The sequence below is a fragment of the Salarias fasciatus genome, chromosome 13 (assembly GCF_902148845.1).
Source record: "Salarias fasciatus chromosome 13, fSalaFa1.1, whole genome shotgun sequence".
Classification (NCBI taxonomy): domain Eukaryota; kingdom Metazoa; phylum Chordata; class Actinopteri; order Blenniiformes; family Blenniidae; genus Salarias; species Salarias fasciatus.
The window spans coordinates 28964326-28984237 of NC_043757.1; the positions used below are offsets into that span (position 1 = coordinate 28964326).

The following is a 19912-nucleotide window of genomic DNA, read 5'->3' on the forward strand; positions in this document are numbered from 1 at the left end:
TCGCCGTGCTGGCAGCGGTTCACCTGCTGCGGGAAAGTGACGGGCTAAACAGCGGCGTGATTTATGTGCTGGAGCCTCAGCCCCACTCGCTGTCCGGGCTGCAGCGCCGGGCCTTCAGCCGCTTTCTTCCTCCTTCAGAGGATGATTGTTGAGTCAGTTAATAGTCAACTTCTGGCAGACGGACAATGTTGTCTTTGTGGTGATTTGCTGTAAAACCCACTGTGTAATTACTGCATCGCACAATGAACACCGTTTCCTGTGTGTGTGTGTGTGTGTGTGTGTGTGTGTGTGTGTGTGTGTGTGTGTGTGTGTGTGTGTGTGTGTGTGTGTGTGTGTGTGTGGTTAAACTCCTCCTGACTTTTGGAAAGCCTGTGCGTTTCCTGAGTTGAGGTCCAGAGAGCGTTTCAGCTCCGCCGATTCATTTTTCCCATTCCTGGCGTGACGGCGTTGGCACGGCGTGGAGAAGCAGTGGGAATCTAGTGACAGCAGAAAACAAAGCAGGATATTCTCTCTGAATGATTTCACGCTTCAGTGGTCCTGTCAGTAAAGGTTCCTCCTCCAGGCGACACATGGACACTCCATCAGTTCCCTCTCTGAGCCACAGCTCCAGCCTCCAGAGCCAGGCTCCACCCAGGGAGCGGCGGGGCTGGCTGGAAGTCCCGGCCTGGAAGCAGCATGATGGAGACACACGGAGAGACATGCTGTCCAGCCCAGTCCCAGCATCAGAGCTGAGCCTCATCTGGCAGGAAGGAGCTGCCGCTGTGTTTCTGGTTCTACCTCTCCGGTTTCCATGTTTACTGCCAGTACAGCTGACCTTTCAAATATTCCAGAAACAGAGAACGGTGCATTCCTCTTTGTGGATGATCCATTATCAAGTTAATAGGCCATACTTCATAATTTGTTCAATGTTCCCCATTTGAAAGGTGTGATGGAGTGTGTGGTACACAGAAACCTGCGTGTCCTGTCCACCTGAACTTAACCTGACAGTCTTCAGTGTGATACGTGCACTGAAGGTGTAATCACGGGGGAATGGTTGTGCCCGGCTTTCTGAGAAATGGGGTCAAAAACAGAACCATCACAAGCAGTGATACCCTCCAAGAGTCTCATAAAAGATCGATACCAAGGCCCGCAGGCTGCAGCCAGGCCACCAGAACTCTCCTTTGTTTTTGGTTTTACACTTATATGATGTTAGTATGGTGTCAGCTACACTGCTGCAGAGTGCAGAGTGCTTTACACTGCAGCATCACGTTCCCCCATTCACACACAAACACACACACACACACACACACACACACACACACACACACACACACACACACAAGCCAGTGAAGGCAGCTGCCATGCAAAGTTACAGTCCGTCCACTGGGAGCAGTTCAGGGTTCAGTGTCTTGCCCAAGGACACTTCGGCATCATATGGATGGGGATGGAGATTGAAACCAGCAACCTCCCGATTGATAGACGAGCACCATACCAACTCAGCCAAAGCCGTCCCCCAGTGTTCCACACAGTACGGTTGAGATTGTTGGTGCAGTGAATGAGGTTGTTGGGACAATGTTTGAGGTTGTTGATGCAGTGTTGGAGGTTGTTTGCTCAGTGTTTGAGGTTGTTCGCACAGTTTTGAAGGTTGTTGGTGCAGTGTTTGAGGTTGTTGGTGCAGTGTTTGAGGTTGTTGGTGCAGTTTTGAAGGTTGTTCGCACAGTTTTGAAGGTTGTTGGTGCAGTGTTTGAGGTTGTTGGTGCAGTGTTTGAGGTTGCTGGCACAGTGTTTGAGGTTGTTGGTGCAGTTTAAAGGTTGTTGGTGCAGTGTTTGAGGTTGTTGGTGCAGTTTAAAGGTTATTGGTGCAGTGTTTGAGGTTTCTGGCACAGTGTTGAAGGTTGTTGGTGCAGTTTTAAAGGTTGTTGTTGCAGTGTTCGAGGTTGTTGGTACAGTTTTGAAGGTTGTTGGTGCAGTGTTTGAGGTTGTTGGTGCAGTGTTCGAGGTTGTTCGTGCAGTTTTGAAGGTTGTTGGTGCAGTGTTTGAGGTTGCTGGCACAGTGTTTGAGGTTGTTGGTGCAGTGTTTGAGGTTGTTGGTGCAGTGTTTGAGGTTGTTGGTGCAGTGTTTGAGGTTGTTGGTGCAGTTTTGAAGGTTGTTGATGCAGTGTTTGAGGTTGTTGGTGCAGTGTTCGAGGTTGTTGGTGCAGTGTTTGAGGTTGTTGGTGCAGTGTTTGAGGTTGTTGGTACAGTTTTGAAGGTTGTTGGTGCAGTGTTTGAGGTTGTTGGTACAGTTTTGAAGGTTGTTGGTGCAGTGTTTGAGGTTGTTGGTGCAGTTTTGGAGGTCGTTGGTGCAGTGTTTGAGGTTGTTGGTACAGTTTTGAAGTTTGTTGGTGCAGTTTTGGAGGTTGTGGTGCAGTGTTTGAAGTTGTTGGTGCAGTTTTAGAGGTTGTTGGTGCAGTCTTGAAGGTTGTTGGGGCAGTGCTTGAGGTTGTTGGTACAGTGTTTGAGGTTGTTGGTGCAGCTTTGAAGGTTGTTGGTGCAGTGTTTGAGGTTGTTGCTGCAGTGTTTGAGGTTGTTGGTGCAGTTTTGAAGGTTGTTGGTGCAGTGTCTGAGGTTGTTGGTACAGTTTTGAAGTTTGTTGGTGCAGTTTTGGAGGTTGTGGTGCAGTGTTTGAAGTTGTTGGTGCAGTTTTAGAGGTTGTTGGTGCAGTCTTGAAGGTTGTTGGGGCAGTGCTTGAGGTTGTTGGTACAGTGTTTGAGGTTGTTGGTGCAGCTTTGAAGGTTGTTGGTGCAGTGTTTGAGGTTGTTGCTGCAGTGTTTGAGGTTGTTGGTGCAGTTTTGAAGGTTGTTGGTGCAGTTTTGAAGGTTGTTGGTGCAGTGTTTGAGGTTGGTGGTGCAGTTTTGAAGGTTGTTGGTGCAGTGTTCGAGGTTGTTGGTGCAGTGTTGAAGGTTGTGGGTGCAGTTTTTGAAGGTTGTCGGTACAGTGTTTGAGGTTGTTGGTGCAGTGTTTGAGGTTGTTGGTGCAGTTTTGAGGGTGTTGGTGCAGTTTTAAAGGTTGTTAGTGCAGTGTTTGAGGTTGTTGGTGCAGTGTTGGAGGTTTTTGGTACAGTTTTGAAGGTTGTTGGTGCAGTGTTTGAGGTTGTTGGTGCAGTGTTCGAGGTTGTTGGTGCAGTGCTTGAGGTTGTTGGTGCAGTTTTGAAGGTTGTTGGTGCAGTTTTAAAGGTTGTTAGTGCAGTGTTTGAGGTTGTTGGTGCAGTGTTGGAGGTTTTTGGTACAGTTTTGAAGGTTGTTGGTGCAGTGTTTGAGGTTGTTGGTGCAGTGTTCGAGGTTGTTGGTGCAGTGCTTGAGGTTGTTGGTGCAGTTTTGAAGGTTGTTGGTGCAGTTTTAAAGGTTTTTAGTGCAGTGTTTGAGGTTGTTGGTACAGTTTTGAAGGTTGTTGGTGCAGTGTTTGAGGTTGTTGGTACAGTTTTGGAGGTTGTTGGTGCAGTGTTTGAGGTTGTTGGTACAGTTTTGAAGTTTGTTGGTGCAGTTTTGGAGGTTGTTGGTGCAGTGTTTGAAGTTGTTGGTGCAGTTTTAGAGGTTGTTGGTGCAGTCTTGAAGGTTGTTGGGGCAGTGCTTGAAGTTGTTGGTACAGTGTTTGAGGTTGTTGGTGCAGCTTTGAAGGTTGTTGGTGCAGTGTTTGAGGTTGTTGCTGCAGTGTTTGAGGTTGTTGGTGCAGTTTTGAAGGTTGTTGGTGCAGTTTTAAAGGTTGTTAGTGCAGTGTTTGAGGTTGTTGGTGCAGTGTTGGAGGTTTTTGGTACAGTTTTGAAGGTTGTTGGTGCAGTGTTTGAGGTTGTTGGTGCAGTGTTTTAGGTTGTTGGTGCAGTGCTTGAGGTTGTTGGTGCAGTTTTGAAGGTTGTTGGTGCAGTTTTAAAGGTTGTTAGTGCAGTGTTTGAGGTTGTTGGTGCAGTGTTGGAGGTTTTTGGTACAGTTTTGAAGGTTGTTGGTGCAGTGTTTGAGGTTGTTGGTGCAGTGTTTGAGGTTGTTGGTGCAGTTTTAAGGGTTGTTAGTGCAGTGTTTGAGGTTGTTGGTGCAGTTTTAAGGGTTGCTAGTGCAGTGTTTGAGGTTGTTGGTGCAGTGTTTTAGGTTGTTGGCACAGTTTTGAAGGTTGTTGGTGCAGTGTTTGAGGTTGCTGGTGCAGTTTTGAAGGTTGTTGGTGCAGTGTTTGAGGTTGTTGGTGCAGTTTTGAAGGTTGTTGGTGCAGTGTTTGAGGTTGTTGGTGCAGTTTTAAAGGTTATTGGTGCAGTGTTTGAGGTTGTTGGTGCAGTTTAAAGGTTATTGGTGCAGTGTTTGAGGTTTCTGGCACAGTGTTGAAGGTTGTTGGTGCAGTTTTAAAGGTTGTTGTTGCAGTGTTCGAGGTTGTTGGTACAGTTTTGAAGGTTGTTGGTGCAGTGTTTGAGGTTGTTGGTGCAGTGTTCGAGGTTGTTCGTGCAGTTTTGAAGGTTGTTGGTGCAGTGTTTGAGGTTGTTGGTGCAGTTTAAAGGTTATTGGTGCAGTGTTTGAGGTTGCTGGCACAGTGTTTGAGGTTGTTGGTGCAGTGTTTGAGGTTGTTGGTGCAGTGTTCGAGTTTGTTGGTGCAGTTTTGAAGGTTGTTGATGCAGTGTTTGAGGTTGTTGGTGCAGTGTTCGAGGTTGTTCGTGCAGTTTTGAAGGTTGTTGGTGCAGTGTTTGAGGTTGTTGGTGCAGTTTAAAGGTTATTGGTGCAGTGTTTGAGGTTGCTGGCACAGTGTTTGAGGTTGTTGGTGCAGTGTTTGAGGTTGTTGGTGCAGTGTTCGAGGTTGTTGGTGCAGTTTTGAAGGTTATTGATGCAGTGTTTGAGGTTGTTGGTGCAGTGTTCAAGGTTGTTGGTGCAGTGTTTGAGGTTGTTGGTGCAGTTTTAGAGGTTGTTGGTACAGTTTTGAAGGTTGTTGGTGCAGTGTTTGAGGTTGTTGGTACAGTTTTGAAGGTTGTTGGTGCAGTGTTTGAGGTTGTTGGTGCAGTTTTGGAGGTTGTTGGTGCAGTGTTTGAGGTTGTTGGTACAGTTTTGAAGTTTGTTGGTGCAGTTTTGGAGGTTGTTGGTGCAGTGTTTGAAGTTGTTGGTGCAGTTTTAGAGGTTGTTGGTGCAGTCTTGAAGGTTGTTGGGGCAGTGCTTGAGGTTGTTAGTACAGTGTTTGAGGTTGTTGGTGCAGCTTTGAAGGTTGTTGGTGCAGTGTTTGAGGTTGTTGCTGCAGTGTTTGAGGTTGTTGGTGCAGTTTTGAAGGTTGTTGGTGCAGTTTTGAAGGTTGTTGGTGCAGTGTTTGAGGTTGGTGGTGCAGTTTTGAAGGTTGTTGTTGCAGTGTTCGAGGTTGCTGGTGCAGTTTTGAATGTTGTGGGTGCAGTTTTGAAGGTTGTCGGTACAGTGTTTGAGGTTGTTGGTGCAGTGTTTGAGGTTGTTGGTGCAGTTTTGAAGGTTGTTGGTGCAGTTTTAAAGGTTGTTAGTGCAGTGTTTGAGGTTGTTGGTGCAGTGTTGGAGGTTGTTGGTGCAGTTTTGAAGGTTGTTGGTGCAGTGTTTGAGGTTGTTGGTGCAGTGTTCGAGGTTGTTGGTGCAGTGCTTGAGGTTGTTGGTGCAGTTTTGAAGGTTGTTGGTGCAGTTTTAAAGGTTGTTAGTGCAGTGTTTGAGGTTGTTGGTGCAGTGTTTGAGGTTGTTGGTGCAGTTTTAAGGGTTGTTAGTGCAGTGTTTGAGGTTGTTGGTGCAGTGTTTGAGGTTGTTGGTGCAGTTTTAAGGGTTGTTAGTGCAGTGTTTGAGGTTGTTGGTGCAGTTTTAAGGGTTGCTAGTGCAGTGTTTGAGGTTGTTGGTGCAGTGTTTGAGGTTGTTGGGGCAGTGTTTTAGGTTGTTGGCACAGTTTTGAAGGTTGTTGGTGCAGTGTTTGAGGTTGCTGGTGCAGTTTTGAAGGTTGTTGGTGCAGTGTTTGAGGTTGTTGGTGCAGTTTTGAAGGTTGTTGGTACAGTTTTGAAGGTTGTTGGTGCAGTGTTTGAGGTTGTTGGTGCAGTGTTTGAGGTTGCTGGCACAGTGTTTGAGGTTGTTGGTACAGTTTTGAAGTTTGTTGGTGCAGTTTTGGAGGTTGTTGGTGCAGTGTTTGAAGTTGTTGGTGCAGTTTTAGAGGTTGTTGGTGCAGTCTTGAAGGTTGTTGGGGAAGTGCTTGAAGTTGTTGGTACAGTGTTTGAGGTTGTTGGTGCAGCTTTGAAGGTTGTTGGTGCAGTGTTTGAGGTTGTTGCTGCAGTGTTTGAGGTTGTTGGTGCAGTTTTGAAGGTTGTTGGTGCAGTTTTAAAGGTTGTTAGTGCAGTGTTTGAGGTTGTTGGTGCAGTGTTGGAGGTTTTTGGTACAGTTTTGAAGGTTGTTGGTGCAGTGTTTGAGGTTGTTGGTGCAGTGTTTTAGGTTGTTGGTGCAGTGCTTGAGGTTGTTGGTGCAGTTTTGAAGGTTGTTGCTGCAGTTTTAAAGGTTGTTAGTGCAGTGTTTGAGGTTGTTGGTGCAGTGTTGGAGGTTTTTGGTACAGTTTTGAAGGTTGTTGGTGCAGTGTTTGAGGTTGTTGGTGCAGTGTTTGAGGTTGTTGGTGCAGTTTTAAGGGTTGTTAGTGCAGTGTTTGAGGTTGTTGGTGCAGTTTTAAGGGTTGCTAGTGCAGTGTTTGAGGTTGTTGGTGCAGTGTTTTAGGTTGTTGGCACAGTTTTGAAGGTTGTTGGTGCAGTGTTTGAGGTTGCTGGTGCAGTTTTGAAGGTTGTTGGTGCAGTGTTTGAGGTTGTTGGTGCAGTTTTGAAGGTTGTTGGTGCAGTGTTTGAGGTTGTTGGTGCAGTTTTAAAGGTTATTGGTGCAGTGTTTGAGGTTGTTGGTGCAGTTTAAAGGTTATTGGTGCAGTGTTTGAGGTTTCTGGCACAGTGTTGAAGGTTGTTGGTGCAGTTTTAAAGGTTGTTGTTGCAGTGTTCGAGGTTGTTGGTACAGTTTTGAAGGTTGTTGGTGCAGTGTTTGAGGTTGTTGGTGCAGTGTTCGAGGTTGTTCGTGCAGTTTTGAAGGTTGTTGGTGCAGTGTTTGAGGTTGTTTGGTGCAGTTTAAAGGTTATTGGTGCAGTGTTTGAGGTTGCTGGCACAGTGTTTGAGGTTGTTGGTGCAGTGTTTGAGGTTGTTGGTGCAGTGTTCGAGTTTGTTGGTGCAGTTTTGAAGGTTGTTGATGCAGTGTTTGAGGTTGTTGGTGCAGTGTTCGAGGTTGTTCGTGCAGTTTTGAAGGTTGTTGGTGCAGTGTTTGAGGTTGTTGGTGCAGTTTAAAGGTTATTGGTGCAGTGTTTGAGGTTGCTGGCACAGTGTTTGAGGTTGTTGGTGCAGTGTTTGAGGTTGTTGGTGCAGTGTTCGAGGTTGTTGGTGCAGTGTTCGAGGTTGTTGGTGCAGTGTTTGAGGTTGTTGGTGCAGTGTTTGAGGTTGTTGGTACAGTTTTGAAGGTTGTTGGTGCAGTGTTTGAGGTTGTTGGTACAGTTTTGAAGGTTGTTGGTGCAGTGTTTGAGGTTGTTGGTGCAGTTTTGGAGGTTGTTGGTGCAGTGTTTGAGGTTGTTGGTACAGTTTTGAAGTTTGTTGGTGCAGTTTTGGAGGTTGTTGGTGCAGTGTTTGAAGTTGTTGGTGCAGTTTTAGAGGTTGTTGGTGCAGTCTTGAAGGTTGTTGGGGCAGTGCTTGAGGTTGTTAGTACAGTGTTTGAGGTTGTTGGTGCAGCTTTGAAGGTTGTTGGTGCAGTGTTTGAGGTTGTTGCTGCAGTGTTTGAGGTTGTTGGTGCAGTTTTGAAGGTTGTTGGTGCAGTTTTGAAGGTTGTTGGTGCAGTGTTTGAGGTTGGTGGTGCAGTTTTGAAGGTTGTTGGTGCAGTGTTCGAGGTTGCTGGTGCAGTTTTGAAGGTTGTGGGTGCAGTTTTGAAGGTTGTCGGTACAGTGTTTGAGGTTGTTGGTGCAGTGTTTGAGGTTGTTGGTGCAGTTTTGAAGGTTGTTGGTGCAGTTTTAAAGGTTGTTAGTGCAGTGTTTGAGGTTGTTGGTGCAGTGTTGGAGGTTTTTGGTACAGTTTTGAAGGTTGTTGGTGCAGTGTTTGAGGTTGTTGGTGCAGTGTTCGAGGTTGTTGGTGCAGTGCTTGAGGTTGTTGGTGCAGTTTTGAAGGTTGTTGGTGCAGTTTTAAAGGTTTTTAGTGCAGTGTTTGAGGTTGTTGGTACAGTTTTGAAGGTTGTTGGTGCAGTGTTTGAGGTTGTTGGTACAGTTTTGAAGGTTGTTGGTGCAGTGTTTGAGGTTGTTGGTGCAGTTTTGGAGGTTGTTGGTGCAGTGTTTGAGGTTGTTGGTACAGTTTAGAAGTTTGTTGGTGCAGTTTTGGAGGTTGTTGGTGCAGTGTTTGAAGTTGTTGGTGCAGTTTTAGAGGTTGTTGGTGCAGTCTTGAAGGTTGTTGGGGCAGTGCTTGAGGTTGTTGGTACAGTGTTTGAGGTTGTTGGTGCAGCTTTGAAGGTTGTTGGTGCAGTGTTTGAGGTTGTTGCTGCAGTGTTTGAGGTTGTTGGTGCAGTTTTGAAGGTTGTTGGTGCAGTTTTGAAGGTTGTTGGTGCAGTGTTTGAGGTTGGTGGTGCAGTTTTGAAGGTTGTTGGTGCAGTGTTCGAGGTTGCTGGTGCAGTTTTGAAGGTTGTTGGTGCAGTGTTTGAGGTTGCTGGTGCAGTGTTCGAGGTTGTTGGTGCAGTGCTTGAGGTTGTTGGTGCAGTTTTGAAGGTTGTTGGTGCAGTTTTAAAGGTTGTTAGTGCAGTGTTTGAGGTTGTTGGTGCAGTGTTGGAGGTTTTTGGTACAGTTTTGAAGGTTGTTGGTGCAGTGTTTGAGGTTGTTGGTGCAGTGTTTGAGGTTGTTGGTGCAGTTTTAAGGGTTGTTAGTGCAGTGTTTGAGGTTGTTGGTGCAGTTTTAAGGGTTGCTAGTGCAGTGTTTGAGGTTGTTGGTGCAGTGTTTGAGGTTGTTGGTGCAGTGTTTTAGGTTGTTGGCACAGTTTTGAAGGTTGTTGGTGCAGTGTTTGAGGTTGCTGGTGCAGTTTTGAAGGTTGTTGGTGCAGTGTTTGAGGTTGTTGGTGCAGTTTTGAAGGTTGTTGGTACAGTTTTGAAGGTTGTTGGTGCAGAGTTTGAGGTTGTTGGTACAGTTTTGGAGGTTGTTGGTGCAGTGTTTGAAGTTGTTGGTGCAGTGTTTGAGGTTGTTGGTACAGTTTTGAAGGTTGTTGGTGCAGTGTTTGAGGTTGTTGGTACAGTTTTGAAGGTTGTTGGTGCAGTGTTTGAGGTTGTTGGTGCAGTTTTGGAGGTTGTTGGTGCAGTGTTTGAGGTTGTTGGTACAGTTTTGAAGTTTGTTGGTGCAGTTTTGGAGGTTGTTGGTGCAGTGTTTGAAGTTGTTGGTGCAGTGTTTGCAGCCTGTCCTGAAGTCATCTGCAGCTACAGACTGATGAGATGGTGTTGAAAGAAAACAAATGGGAAGCTTTTTCTTATCTTTCGTCCCGATCAGCCTCACAGAGTTCCATATCTATCTCTGACATCTTTGAGATGAATGAGTCGGTGATTAATTTCATTTTTTCATTTCTCTGTTTCTTTACTGGAGCATTGGATGAATATGAAGAAAAGTAACAACTTCCTTCTCTGACCTTTCTGAGTTTTCATGAAGGAGGTTAAAAGCCTGTGCATCTGTGAGGGATGTTTGTGATAAACAGTGAAAATGGTTTCTCCATGTTGCACTCAGAGGCAGAGAGCGGAGTGCAAAAGTTCACTGGGCTTTAAGCGTTGTTGGATCCACGGGCCTCAGTAAATCCTCCCCTGTTTGCACAAGTGCAGCTGAAATCCTTGAAGTGTGAAAGTGAATGTTCATGGAGCGGTGTTCTTTACCTGGAGAAGCCGCTCATTTGGATGCCTGTGGCTGCAGAGCCCGGTGATTAATGTGTGGCTGTGAAGGTGATTGGACATGCGCTGCTGACAATGCAAATAGGCTTTTCACTTTCCTGCCGCCGGCCTTCAGAGGGAGACCTTTGACGTCAGGATGGATCGAGTTTTTGTTGACCGAGATCTCACACACACTTCACAACACCTGTGCAATTCATCAGGCTCCACGCCGGGATAAGCTGTCTGATTCAGAATGAAAAATTCCACTAAATTGAATTTGCACTGGTGTGATGGATGGAGCGCCCTCCGACGCTCTGGGAAACAGCAGCCACAGCGTCTTTTAGACTCACTTCATTCATTCATTAAACATTTTCAAGTGTAGATCTAAATCTCGGAAATACTTTTCTTTCCAGAATGAACTGATGTGACTGGCGTTAAGCTATTATGTACTACAACTGGCCTCTCTGGGAGAAGGTTGAGGGTTCAATTCTGGGCCAGTGTGGCCTGTGATGGAGAGCAAACCTCCCCACTGTGCCTGGCTCTACCCACTGCTATCTGGAGAGAGCTCTGAGTGGTCGTGGCAAACGGTCAAACTTAAACCTCCATATTGATAAACCAAGCTGGAAGATAGGAACCAAATGTTACCGAAAGAAATCATCCTCACGGCATTTTAGTCACTTTTAACACTGGTTGAAGTGGAGCAGACGGCTGCTGGACCCGGTACCGGGTCGGTCGGGCCGAACGGGTTAAATGACTTCCATGATGAACAAGTCCATTCTGGCTGGAGTTTAACTCTGACAGGTAAGCTAGCAGATCTACCGCAGACTTTACCAGAACGCTGTCCGTGTTGTCTCAGTGCTCCACAAAGCCGGAAACTAAATACTCTATGAATCCAGGCTGTTGTACGCCGAAGAACTGTTGATTAGATAACAGTAAATCTCGGCGTTCTCCAGATCGAGAGTTCTTGAGTCTCAGCCGTGCATGCTGGGAACTGGTGGCTGGCTTCAAGTACGGGTCCTGCTGCAGCCTGAAATCCATAGTTTCTGCCGGTACCGGTTTGTGTGTTATGTCTGCATTGTCCACTTGATCTGACAACACAACAACATCCCTGCTCTCCTTATCAGTCCACATTTTCAGCGTTAAAGAACACCGAAGCCGTACAGCTCTCTAGGAATGAAACCGGGTATCACTGGTTGTTTTCGGTCCAACATGGCGGCGGTCCTCTAGTTGCCAACTCCCTGGTCAAGTGACTGCAAATACGCTATCACAGCTTCTGTGTCGGTGAGTCTTCAGCCATTCACCCTCATGCTGTCATCTAGGTTCAAAGGTCAGCAGCAGCCAGTCAGTGATGAAACAAGGAGGAAACCTGCCCTGCCCGACCTTCACTTCACTACATGACCTTCACCATCATGACCTTCACCTTCAGGCTTCACATGACCTTCACTGTCATGACCTTCACTGTCATGACCTTCAAAATCATGACCTTCACCATCATGACCTTCACCCTCAGGCTCCACATGACCTTCACCGTCATGACCTTCACCGTCATGACCTTCACCCTCGGGCTCCAGGTGGAGGTGTAAACTGTGTTTTTCCAGACAGGTTTTTGTTGGAGCTGCTGGTGGGGCTCAGAAAGCAGGGAGTTAATGAAACCCCTCTGGAGTGTTGATTAAAAGAGTGAACCGCTGGAGGCTTCGCGTGTCGGCATGAGACATTCGATCTGCATTTCCGGCCGCAGACGAGCATTCAGTCCTTACATAAGCATCAACAACAGGTGTGAGACAGCACCAGGGCCAGGCCAGGGGGGAAGCATGCAGTGTGTGTGTGTGTGTGTGTCCTGGGAGGGACGCTCCAGCAGGTCCAGAATGCTGCAGGAGTCCTGCTCCATGTTTGCCCTTTAGGAAGCGGGACAGTGGAGCAGCGTTCATGAGATCAGGCTCAAGCCAGGTTTACACTTGAACGATTCTGTGGCACGCATTGGCACGAATCGAGTGGCAAACCACTCTTAAAGGGGCGTGAAGTGTGCGTAAACCCGTCGTGACTGCATGCCATGTCAAGACGAGAATTTTGAAATGTTCAAAATTTTGGTCATGACAAAATATCGCGACCGGGCCGTGAACTATGCGCCAACTGTCCGTGAACGCCTCGTGAACTTGTCAGGACGATGTGGGAGGATGCTGCCAGTCGTGGCACGGCACCCACTGCCATGTCACTAGTGCTGTGACGTTCAATGAATGAACGGCTCTTTTAAAGGGGCTGTATCCTGCTTTTGTAGCTCGTCCAAACCCTAGAAATGGCATTAACATGGCAATAGTTTCTTTTTGGCGCTAAGGAAAAGTCATTTTGTGTGAAATAAAAGATTTTCTGGGGCTAATTCTGAAACCCGGAAGAGAAAACGCTCTGTTTCACTGAAATCCCGCCTCTCCCCCTGTGGACTTTGACTGACAGCTACTTCAACCAATCGGAGCTTCAAAACAAATACGCTGGCTAGCTTTAGCTCTTTAGCTCTAGCTTCTCTACACACAAAGACACGCGAAAACGTCTTTTCCTGTTAGAAACTCATCAAGCGCAGACCCTTCAGACCCTTCAGACCCTTCAGACCCTCCAGAACCTTCAGACCCTTCAGACCCTTCAGACCCTCCAGACCCTCCAGACCCTTCAGACTCTTGCTCTTGCTTGATTGTTGCTTTCAGATGATGGTTAAAGTTTATCTCCGTAATTGGAGATATAAAACGTGGCAACGCTGATTGCCGAGGGCCTGCGGGAGGGAGGGGGGCTCAGGGGAGCCATCTTCTCCGTGTGACGTGAACGTGGGAAAACAGAGCGTTTTCACGGTGTGGGAGGGGCTGCCTCTCTGAGCAGCAGGAACACGAGGAAAGCTCAAACACACAGGCACAAAGGAAAAAATGCTTTGGGGTGTTTTTGGTGAGAACATAACTATATAACAAGGTTAAAACATACAAAAAGTGAATTTTGCATGATACAGCCCCTTTAAGTGAACGACGAGAGCTGGATCACAGCTGTCTGAGAGTCGTTCCTTTGCTTTCCTTATCCATGCTTGCTTCACGTGTCTCCTGAGTGTCTCCTGAGTGTCTCCTGAGTGTCTCCTGAGTCCAGCTGTCGCCACTGCCTTCATGTGAAAGAGCGAGTTTCAGTTTTCCGCCGCTTGCTCCAGTCACCTGAACGCAGCAGCTAAATAGCGGAGGAGTGTCTCGGAACCAGAGCGGAGACGGTGTTTTGTAGTAGATTTCAGCATCTGCGGCTGCAGGAAGTGAAAAGCACTCCAGTGTTACTGCATTAAATCACGTTAAACTAAACCAAATTACACTAAACAAAATTAAACTAAACCAAACTAAATTAAACTAAACTAAACTATACTAACTAAATACTAGTTTAAACAGTTAAGTATCCACAAAGCTGCCCTAGGAGCTAGAATGCTGTGGGAAGTACGGTGCACTGAGCCCTGTCCTCGAATGTCTGAATGTTATTCCCTTTAGTCCGTTCATTGCTTTTCCCCTGCTGTCCCCCCCTTCGAGGGGGAGTCTTCTCCAGTTTCAGTTGCTGACTCCACTATTACGAAGGCCTATGAACAAGCTCCGTCCGGACCGGGAGGACACCCCTGTCGGTCCTGCCCGTGGACTGGCTTCGGTTCTACTGCTGGGATCCGTGGTTCTTGTGCTGGACCGTCCAACGGACTGTCCTCAACATTGTCCTAGGCTTTACTTCTTATTGTCTCATGCTCGCTGTTGCCAAAGCTGTCCGTCCCTGGGAGAGGGATCCCTCCATACTGTGGTTCTCCCCAAGATTTCTTCTTTTCCCACTGGGTTTTTGGAGTTTTTCTTGCCGGATGTGAGGGTCGAAGGCGGTGGTTGCTTCGTTCTGTCTCGGTACTGTAAATATTGACATATTACCATTATGCTTATTCACTGTTTTTACTTTTACCGACCAATGTAACATCTTGAAGCCCTCTGAGGCAGCTGTTGTTGTGATACTGGGCTGTACGAAAATAAATTGATTGATTGATTGATTGGTTACTCCAGTGAAATCAGTCATTACGGTCTGTGGTGGTGAAATGCTGGAGCGTGTTTGCCGTGGAAGTGAAGCTCCAGGTTTCTTTGAGAAGTCGTCAGGTGTTTGAGCTGCTGTTTCTCCAGACGATTCGAGCTTCCAGACTGGGGTTTTGTATATATGAGCCAACTTTAACTGAATTATGAACTAGGACCACATTCTGAACAGTGGTAATGAACGAAGTGGACTTCATGAAAAAGCAGCTTGAGGTGCTGAGTTGGCCTTTCCTGAACCGTGAAGGTTTTGGATTTGACTGAAATTATCCATATTAAATGTAAAGGCCTCCACACACTACAGGATGATCGGGCCGAATTTTGGCCCGATCTTCTCCTCCCGATCGAAGCCGACAGGGTCCGATTGTCGGGAGTATGTTAATGAGTTCGGGTCCGATCTTCCTGTAGTGTGCGGTGTGTTCCGAGAGATTTTTTCCGGTCGGAGCCTCTCGGGAGGCGTCGGAAGGGGAGATCGTAGATAATGAACACGTTTAATATTTCCGATCGCAGATCCTGTGGTGTGTGGAGCTCCGAGAGGCGCCGATCAGCTCCCACACCCTCGAAATAAAGCTCCCTGATTGGCTGAACAGCTCCATCTCACCAAGGTGCTGCTGATTAAAAAAATCCCCTGTCAGCTGTCAGAGCTGGATGAATATATGTCTGTGAAATATATTCACTATATGACAGTGAAACAGAAAAGCCAGAGCTCCTAAACTCAGCTGTACAGGAAGTGATGGTTCATCCTGTCGCTCCTGGACGAACTGGATTTCCTTCATTCAGACCCAAACTCCGATCTAATATCTGCATCTCCGCCAGTCCTGCAATAACCCCAATGTTTTAATTAATCTCCGTTATTAACCATCACGGAAGAATGGGGAAGAAAAAAAAATAATAATAAAAGGAAAAAAAAAACTTTCTGCCTTCAGACACAGAGCGGACTATAATGAAACTGACCTAATCAAAGCTCAACGACTTTTTATTCTGATTTAAACTATCAAATCTGTGGACATAATGAATGATTTAAGATATTTGGTGATTTAAAAAAGTAGCTTTTATTTGACACGGTCTGCTAATAACTTTATTCTACTGCTGCACTCGGGAGTCAAAAGTAAAACAAAACAAAAAACAAAAAACACATAAACAGATGAGCTAATAAGCTGAATTATTAGTAAATGTGGAGGGTAAATTATAATAAAATGATCTGAAACTATGTTTCCCTCTTCTGTACTGGAACATTTACATTTTCTGACAAGGTGCTGACAGTCCGTGCTCCTTGGGGGGGGGGGGGGGGGGGGGGGGGGGGGGGGGGGGGGGGTCTGCACTGAAGGAGCGATGCCGATGTGAATGAATGAACTGAGGGAATGAATGAGTTCTCTGCTTTTTATTGAAAGTGGAGATGAATGTAAAAACAGCAATGAAGGGAAACAGCACAAAGTCACGTTGGACGACGCCAGATTTGGAGGAGAGAGGAGCCGATTCTCGGCTGAAGAATCTGCTGGTGTGTGTTCTGCTCCACAGTGACACACACACTAGAGGATCAGGAGAGGAAGATCTGGTGCGATCTGTCCTCTGCTGTCTTCTAGTGTGTGGTGTCTGGATCAGGGAAGATTGAAAAAATCCTGTAGTGTGTGGCGGGCTTAAAGCTGGTGTCTGGAGTTTCTGTTTGTATCATTTTTCAACAGAGCTTCAATGTGTCAGTCTGGTTCGATACTACAATATAACATTAGCATAAAGCAATATAAAAATTTATTTATGAGCCCCGCCTTCGTCTCATAGACCCCCATGTTATCCGAAAAAGCGCCGGTCAGCGTCAGCCAATAGATTTCGAGCTTCCTCATTCTCGTGCTGTCAGTCAAAGTGTGGAGCAGCCAGAGAGCACGTCGCTCGCCCAGCAGAGGAGAGTTAGCTCTGCAGCAGATATATCCACTGTCTGCTGAACATCCACCGTAAACAGCTCAACATGGAGGATGCTGTAGGACTCAGAGGCTCTCATTTTCACCCGACAGATAATTCGCGTGCACAATTAAAGGGGCGTGGCTTGGTCGCTCATGAAAGTAGAGGGAGGGGGAACCTGAGAGGTTGGATTAAAAAAAAACCTCTCTCTTTCAAAACTCCGGACACGAGCTTTAAGCTCACATCCACCAGAGAGCTCACCACGAGACTGTCAGTAGGCCTGTCTGAACCTCCAGTAGGCCAGGACAGTCTGGGCCGTCAGGACTTCAGGATGAGGACTAAAGGATCCAGTTAATGAATAGAGAGCACATCAGCCAGGAAGAGTTCCCACTGATCTTTATTTACAGAGAGCTTCAAACATTCAGACATTGAGGAGGCCGAATGAGATGCAGAAAAACTCAAACGTGTATAGATGATTCAAAGCAGACCTGATTCTTAGAAGTGTTCTATTCCTGCTGCGATCCCCTGCAGTGGCCTCCAGTAACGGGCTGGACGTTGTTCCTGGTCCGTCCTCTTGGCCTGGTCCCTGGTCTGAACCTGCTCTCCGGGCAGATGGAGTCCGGTCTGTCCTTCTCTTGAAGGTCAGAATGTGTGAGACCCGCCTGGACTGTCTGAGTCTCCCCCTCTCCACCTTCACCCCGGACCAACCATTCCTCATTAGAGAGAGTCTGAGGTGGACAGCGGCTCTTCCAGAAGTGTTCTGAGGGGCAGGCAGGACAGATGAAACCCGTGTGACGTTTGCGGTCGTCCTCCCCTGGTTCTGATGGATGTAGCCACATTTCAGTGACCTTTGTTTGGTTCCAGCTCCGATTGATTTTGTCGCTTCTTGTTCGACTCACATTGTGCTCCAGAAAAGGTCAAAGAGACGGCTTTGGTTTCCGTGAAAGGTCATTTTTACAGCTCGCTGCGGAGTTTCCGTCCCCTCCGAGTGTTTTGATAGGAGCCTTGGAGCCTGGTAATGAGACGTCCCACCCTGGCCTTATAAAACATCCCATCAGTGCCTGGGCAGATCGTAACAGAGGCTCATATGACGAGAAAGGCTGGAGTCGGACTGGACTAATGTTTCCGTCATTTCTCCCTGCAGACATTCAGAGATTCAGACGCCCGGCGGAGGACAGACTCTCAGAGACGCTGCTGACGACCAGCAGCGGCCTCCTGACACTGTCCTCATGCTGCGGTTCAGCACCTCTGAAACACACTCTTCTGTCACATTACATGATCAGTAACGCTGAGTAACTCTTCATCATCGTCATCATCATCATCCTGTTGCTCCGGAGTGGCAACTTCAGCTTCTGTCCACAACACTGCAGCGAGAAGAGTGACGACTGAAACGCTTCGTGATCCCGGTGGTTGTCGGTGGTTTTAGGGGATCTTTGGTAGCGATTAGAGGCTGTTGGCGGTCATTCAAATCAAATCCAATCAAACTTTATTTGTAGAGCACTCTTCATATTCATAAAAACAATGCAAAGTTGTTTTTGTCGCTGTCATTGGTGGTCATTGGTTTCTGCTGAGTAGACTGAATGTGACTTCTCTGAAAGCATGCCGTACCTGGGCTGCAGGGACAGGTTCCAGCCTCCGAGTCCTGGTCTGACCCGTCGTGGTGTTGTCGCTCGTCCACGCACTGTGTTGGAGTTGTCTGAAACCTGAACGCTGTCTCTCCCTCTCTCTGTCTGTCTTGCAGGACCTCCAGTAAGTAGACCTGAAGCCCTGGTGAGCTGCATGCGGTAACGTCTCTCTCCGTCCCGGATCTGGCCCGAGGACGACCTGCTGTCCTGTCCGGATGCAGCGGCACTAACTGCGCCTCCTCTAACGTGTGTGTGTGTGTGTGTGTGTGTGGCAGTGCATGGCTCCTGTCTGGCCTGTGACTGTCTGGTGGGACGTGGTGGCGGTGGCGCTCTGTCTCCCGCCCGTCCCGCTCGCTCTGCTTTAGTGGAGCAGGTGGGCGGACTCAGCAGGTGGGCGGAGTCAGCAGGTGGGCGGAGTCAGGCTGCCTCAGTGGCACATGCTCCGGGAGCCAGCGCTAACATCTGGCTGCTGTGAGCTTGACTTCTGTACAGCTGTGTCAGTTTCAAGCCGCCGCTGCCAAACTTCCCTCCCTGGAAAATATGAGGGCCGGATCCTCCGGAGGAGTTTTCCAGGTGCATGAGGCCAGACAGCGAGGCGGACTTTCCACTTCTCCACAGGAGCATGTTGATCTGCTCAGTGTGGCCACGGCCCATGTCTTTATAGCGTCCCGGGCCTCCACACGCCAGGCGTCCTCAGGTAAAACTCTGAATCTGGCTTTTCATCAAATTCCAACTAAACAGGCCAAGTTTTAAAAACCAAGTGCAGAAAACGATACGAGGACATTAAACCCAGCTGATCCCGCTCCACCCGGTTCACAGCCTCTACCTGGCCTCGTGGCTCTGAGGGGGCCGGGTACCCGGAACCCAGGTGGCCTCAGCCCAGGTCCTCAAACCTCCATCAGCTGGCAGCACACTGCGGCTGTGCAGCCACTGCTGCCACCCAGTGGACGCAAGTGGTGCTGCATCAAATCCACACACTGTCCCTCTGAAGACACTGTCCCTCTGAAGACACTGTCCCTCTGAAGACAGGAGTCCCGCCTCTGCAGCCTCACTTCTGCTTCACACTGCTGGCGTTGGAACAGTTCAGAGGTCACAGGTCACAGGGTGGTGACCCCCTGAGAGCCTATCGGGTCTTAAGTCCATCCAGAGATGGTATGAATCACAGTCCTGGAGGAGGTGCCAATCCGACTCCCTCACGCTGCCAGGCGAACGTCCAGCACCAGTCCAGAATCCATCCGGTCCCCCTGGTCCCTGTCCCAGCACAGTCTGGACCGCAGTGCACTTCCCCTGCTTTACCCAGATCACCCATGATCGACCCCCCCGACCCACCCCCTCCCTGCTCCCTGCTCCAACCCCGCCCCTCCCCCGCCCCGCCCCCGTTCAGCAGCACTTTGCCAAATGGGAGCCACATGTTGGAGCTTTACTGTGTAATTCAAGTGAAGGGCTGCTTCCGGCAGCAGGTGACCTCTGACCCCTGCAGACAGTCCCTGGGAAGCATCTGGCTAATGAGCAGACACCTACAGTGTGTTCACGCCGTCACCTTCCAGACCTCTGATTGGTTCACATCACACCAACACAGCCTCGTCCTGAACCGTAGAGGGGAGGAGGCAGTGGGAAAACCTCCATTCTTAATCAGAACCAGCCAGAAGGCCAGGAGTGTGTGTGTGGGGTTCAGTCCCGGCGCCGTCCTGTTGCAGAGCATGCCACTGCACCAGCAGGGTGCGCTGTGTGTCCCTGCTGCTCGTGTCCTTCATGATGTGGATGCTGTCTGTGAACTCACTCTTTCCTCTTTTACCGTTCTTCTCAGGGTCCGCCCGGACGAGCCGGCTTCCCGGTAACCGTTTGTTCGGCTTGAGCCGAGTGTGTGTGTGTGTGTGTGTGTGTGTGTGTGTGTGTGTGTGTGGTGACTGCAGTATTGATCTCTCTGCTGATCTTCACTGAGCCGACCTCAGACAGGATTCCATGACTCGCTCAGTTTCAGACCTCCCACCAAAACACGCCAGGATAAACCGCAGAGGATTCTGGGAACAGTGTTTGTCAGGAGGGGTGAAAGGAAAAGCGCCATGTTTCACTGAGCTGGGTTGTGAGTTGAATTCCCCAGAGAGGCTCTGAGTTGTGGCGGACCGGTGTGAGCTGATGGCAGTGACCATCAGGCTACCTCAGAGAAGCTGCAGAGGGTCGGCAGGTTCTGTAATCCAGATTACTGAATCCTCATCAGGTTCTGTAATCCATATTACTGAATCCTCATCAGGTTCTGTAATCCATATTACTGAATCCTCATCAGGTTCTGTAATCCAGATTACTGAATCCTCATCAGGTTCTGTAATCCAGATTACTGAATCCTCATCAGGTTCTGTAATCCATATTACTGAATCCTCATCAGGTTCTGTAATCCAGATTACTGAATCCTCATCAGGTTCTGTAATCCAGATTATTGAATCCTCATCAATCCAACGTTCTGCTCTGA

The 19912-nt window shown here is 48.1% G+C and overlaps 1 protein-coding gene across 14 annotated transcripts in view; it reads left to right on the forward strand.

Annotated features, from left to right (window-relative positions):
- Nucleotides 1-19912, forward strand: part of col13a1 (collagen, type XIII, alpha 1) — a 114983-nt gene that overhangs the window by 37531 nt on the left and 57540 nt on the right. For 13 of the 14 annotated variants that reach the window (XM_030107503.1, XM_030107514.1, XM_030107504.1 and 10 more), the window contains exons 3-4: nucleotides 17562-17569; nucleotides 19253-19279. In XM_030107503.1, coding sequence (XP_029963363.1) covers nucleotides 17562-17569; nucleotides 19253-19279 — 35 coding nt within the window. The remainder of the gene's footprint in view (nucleotides 1-17561; nucleotides 17570-19252; nucleotides 19280-19912) is intronic. The other variant, XM_030107505.1, reaches the window with a different exon arrangement.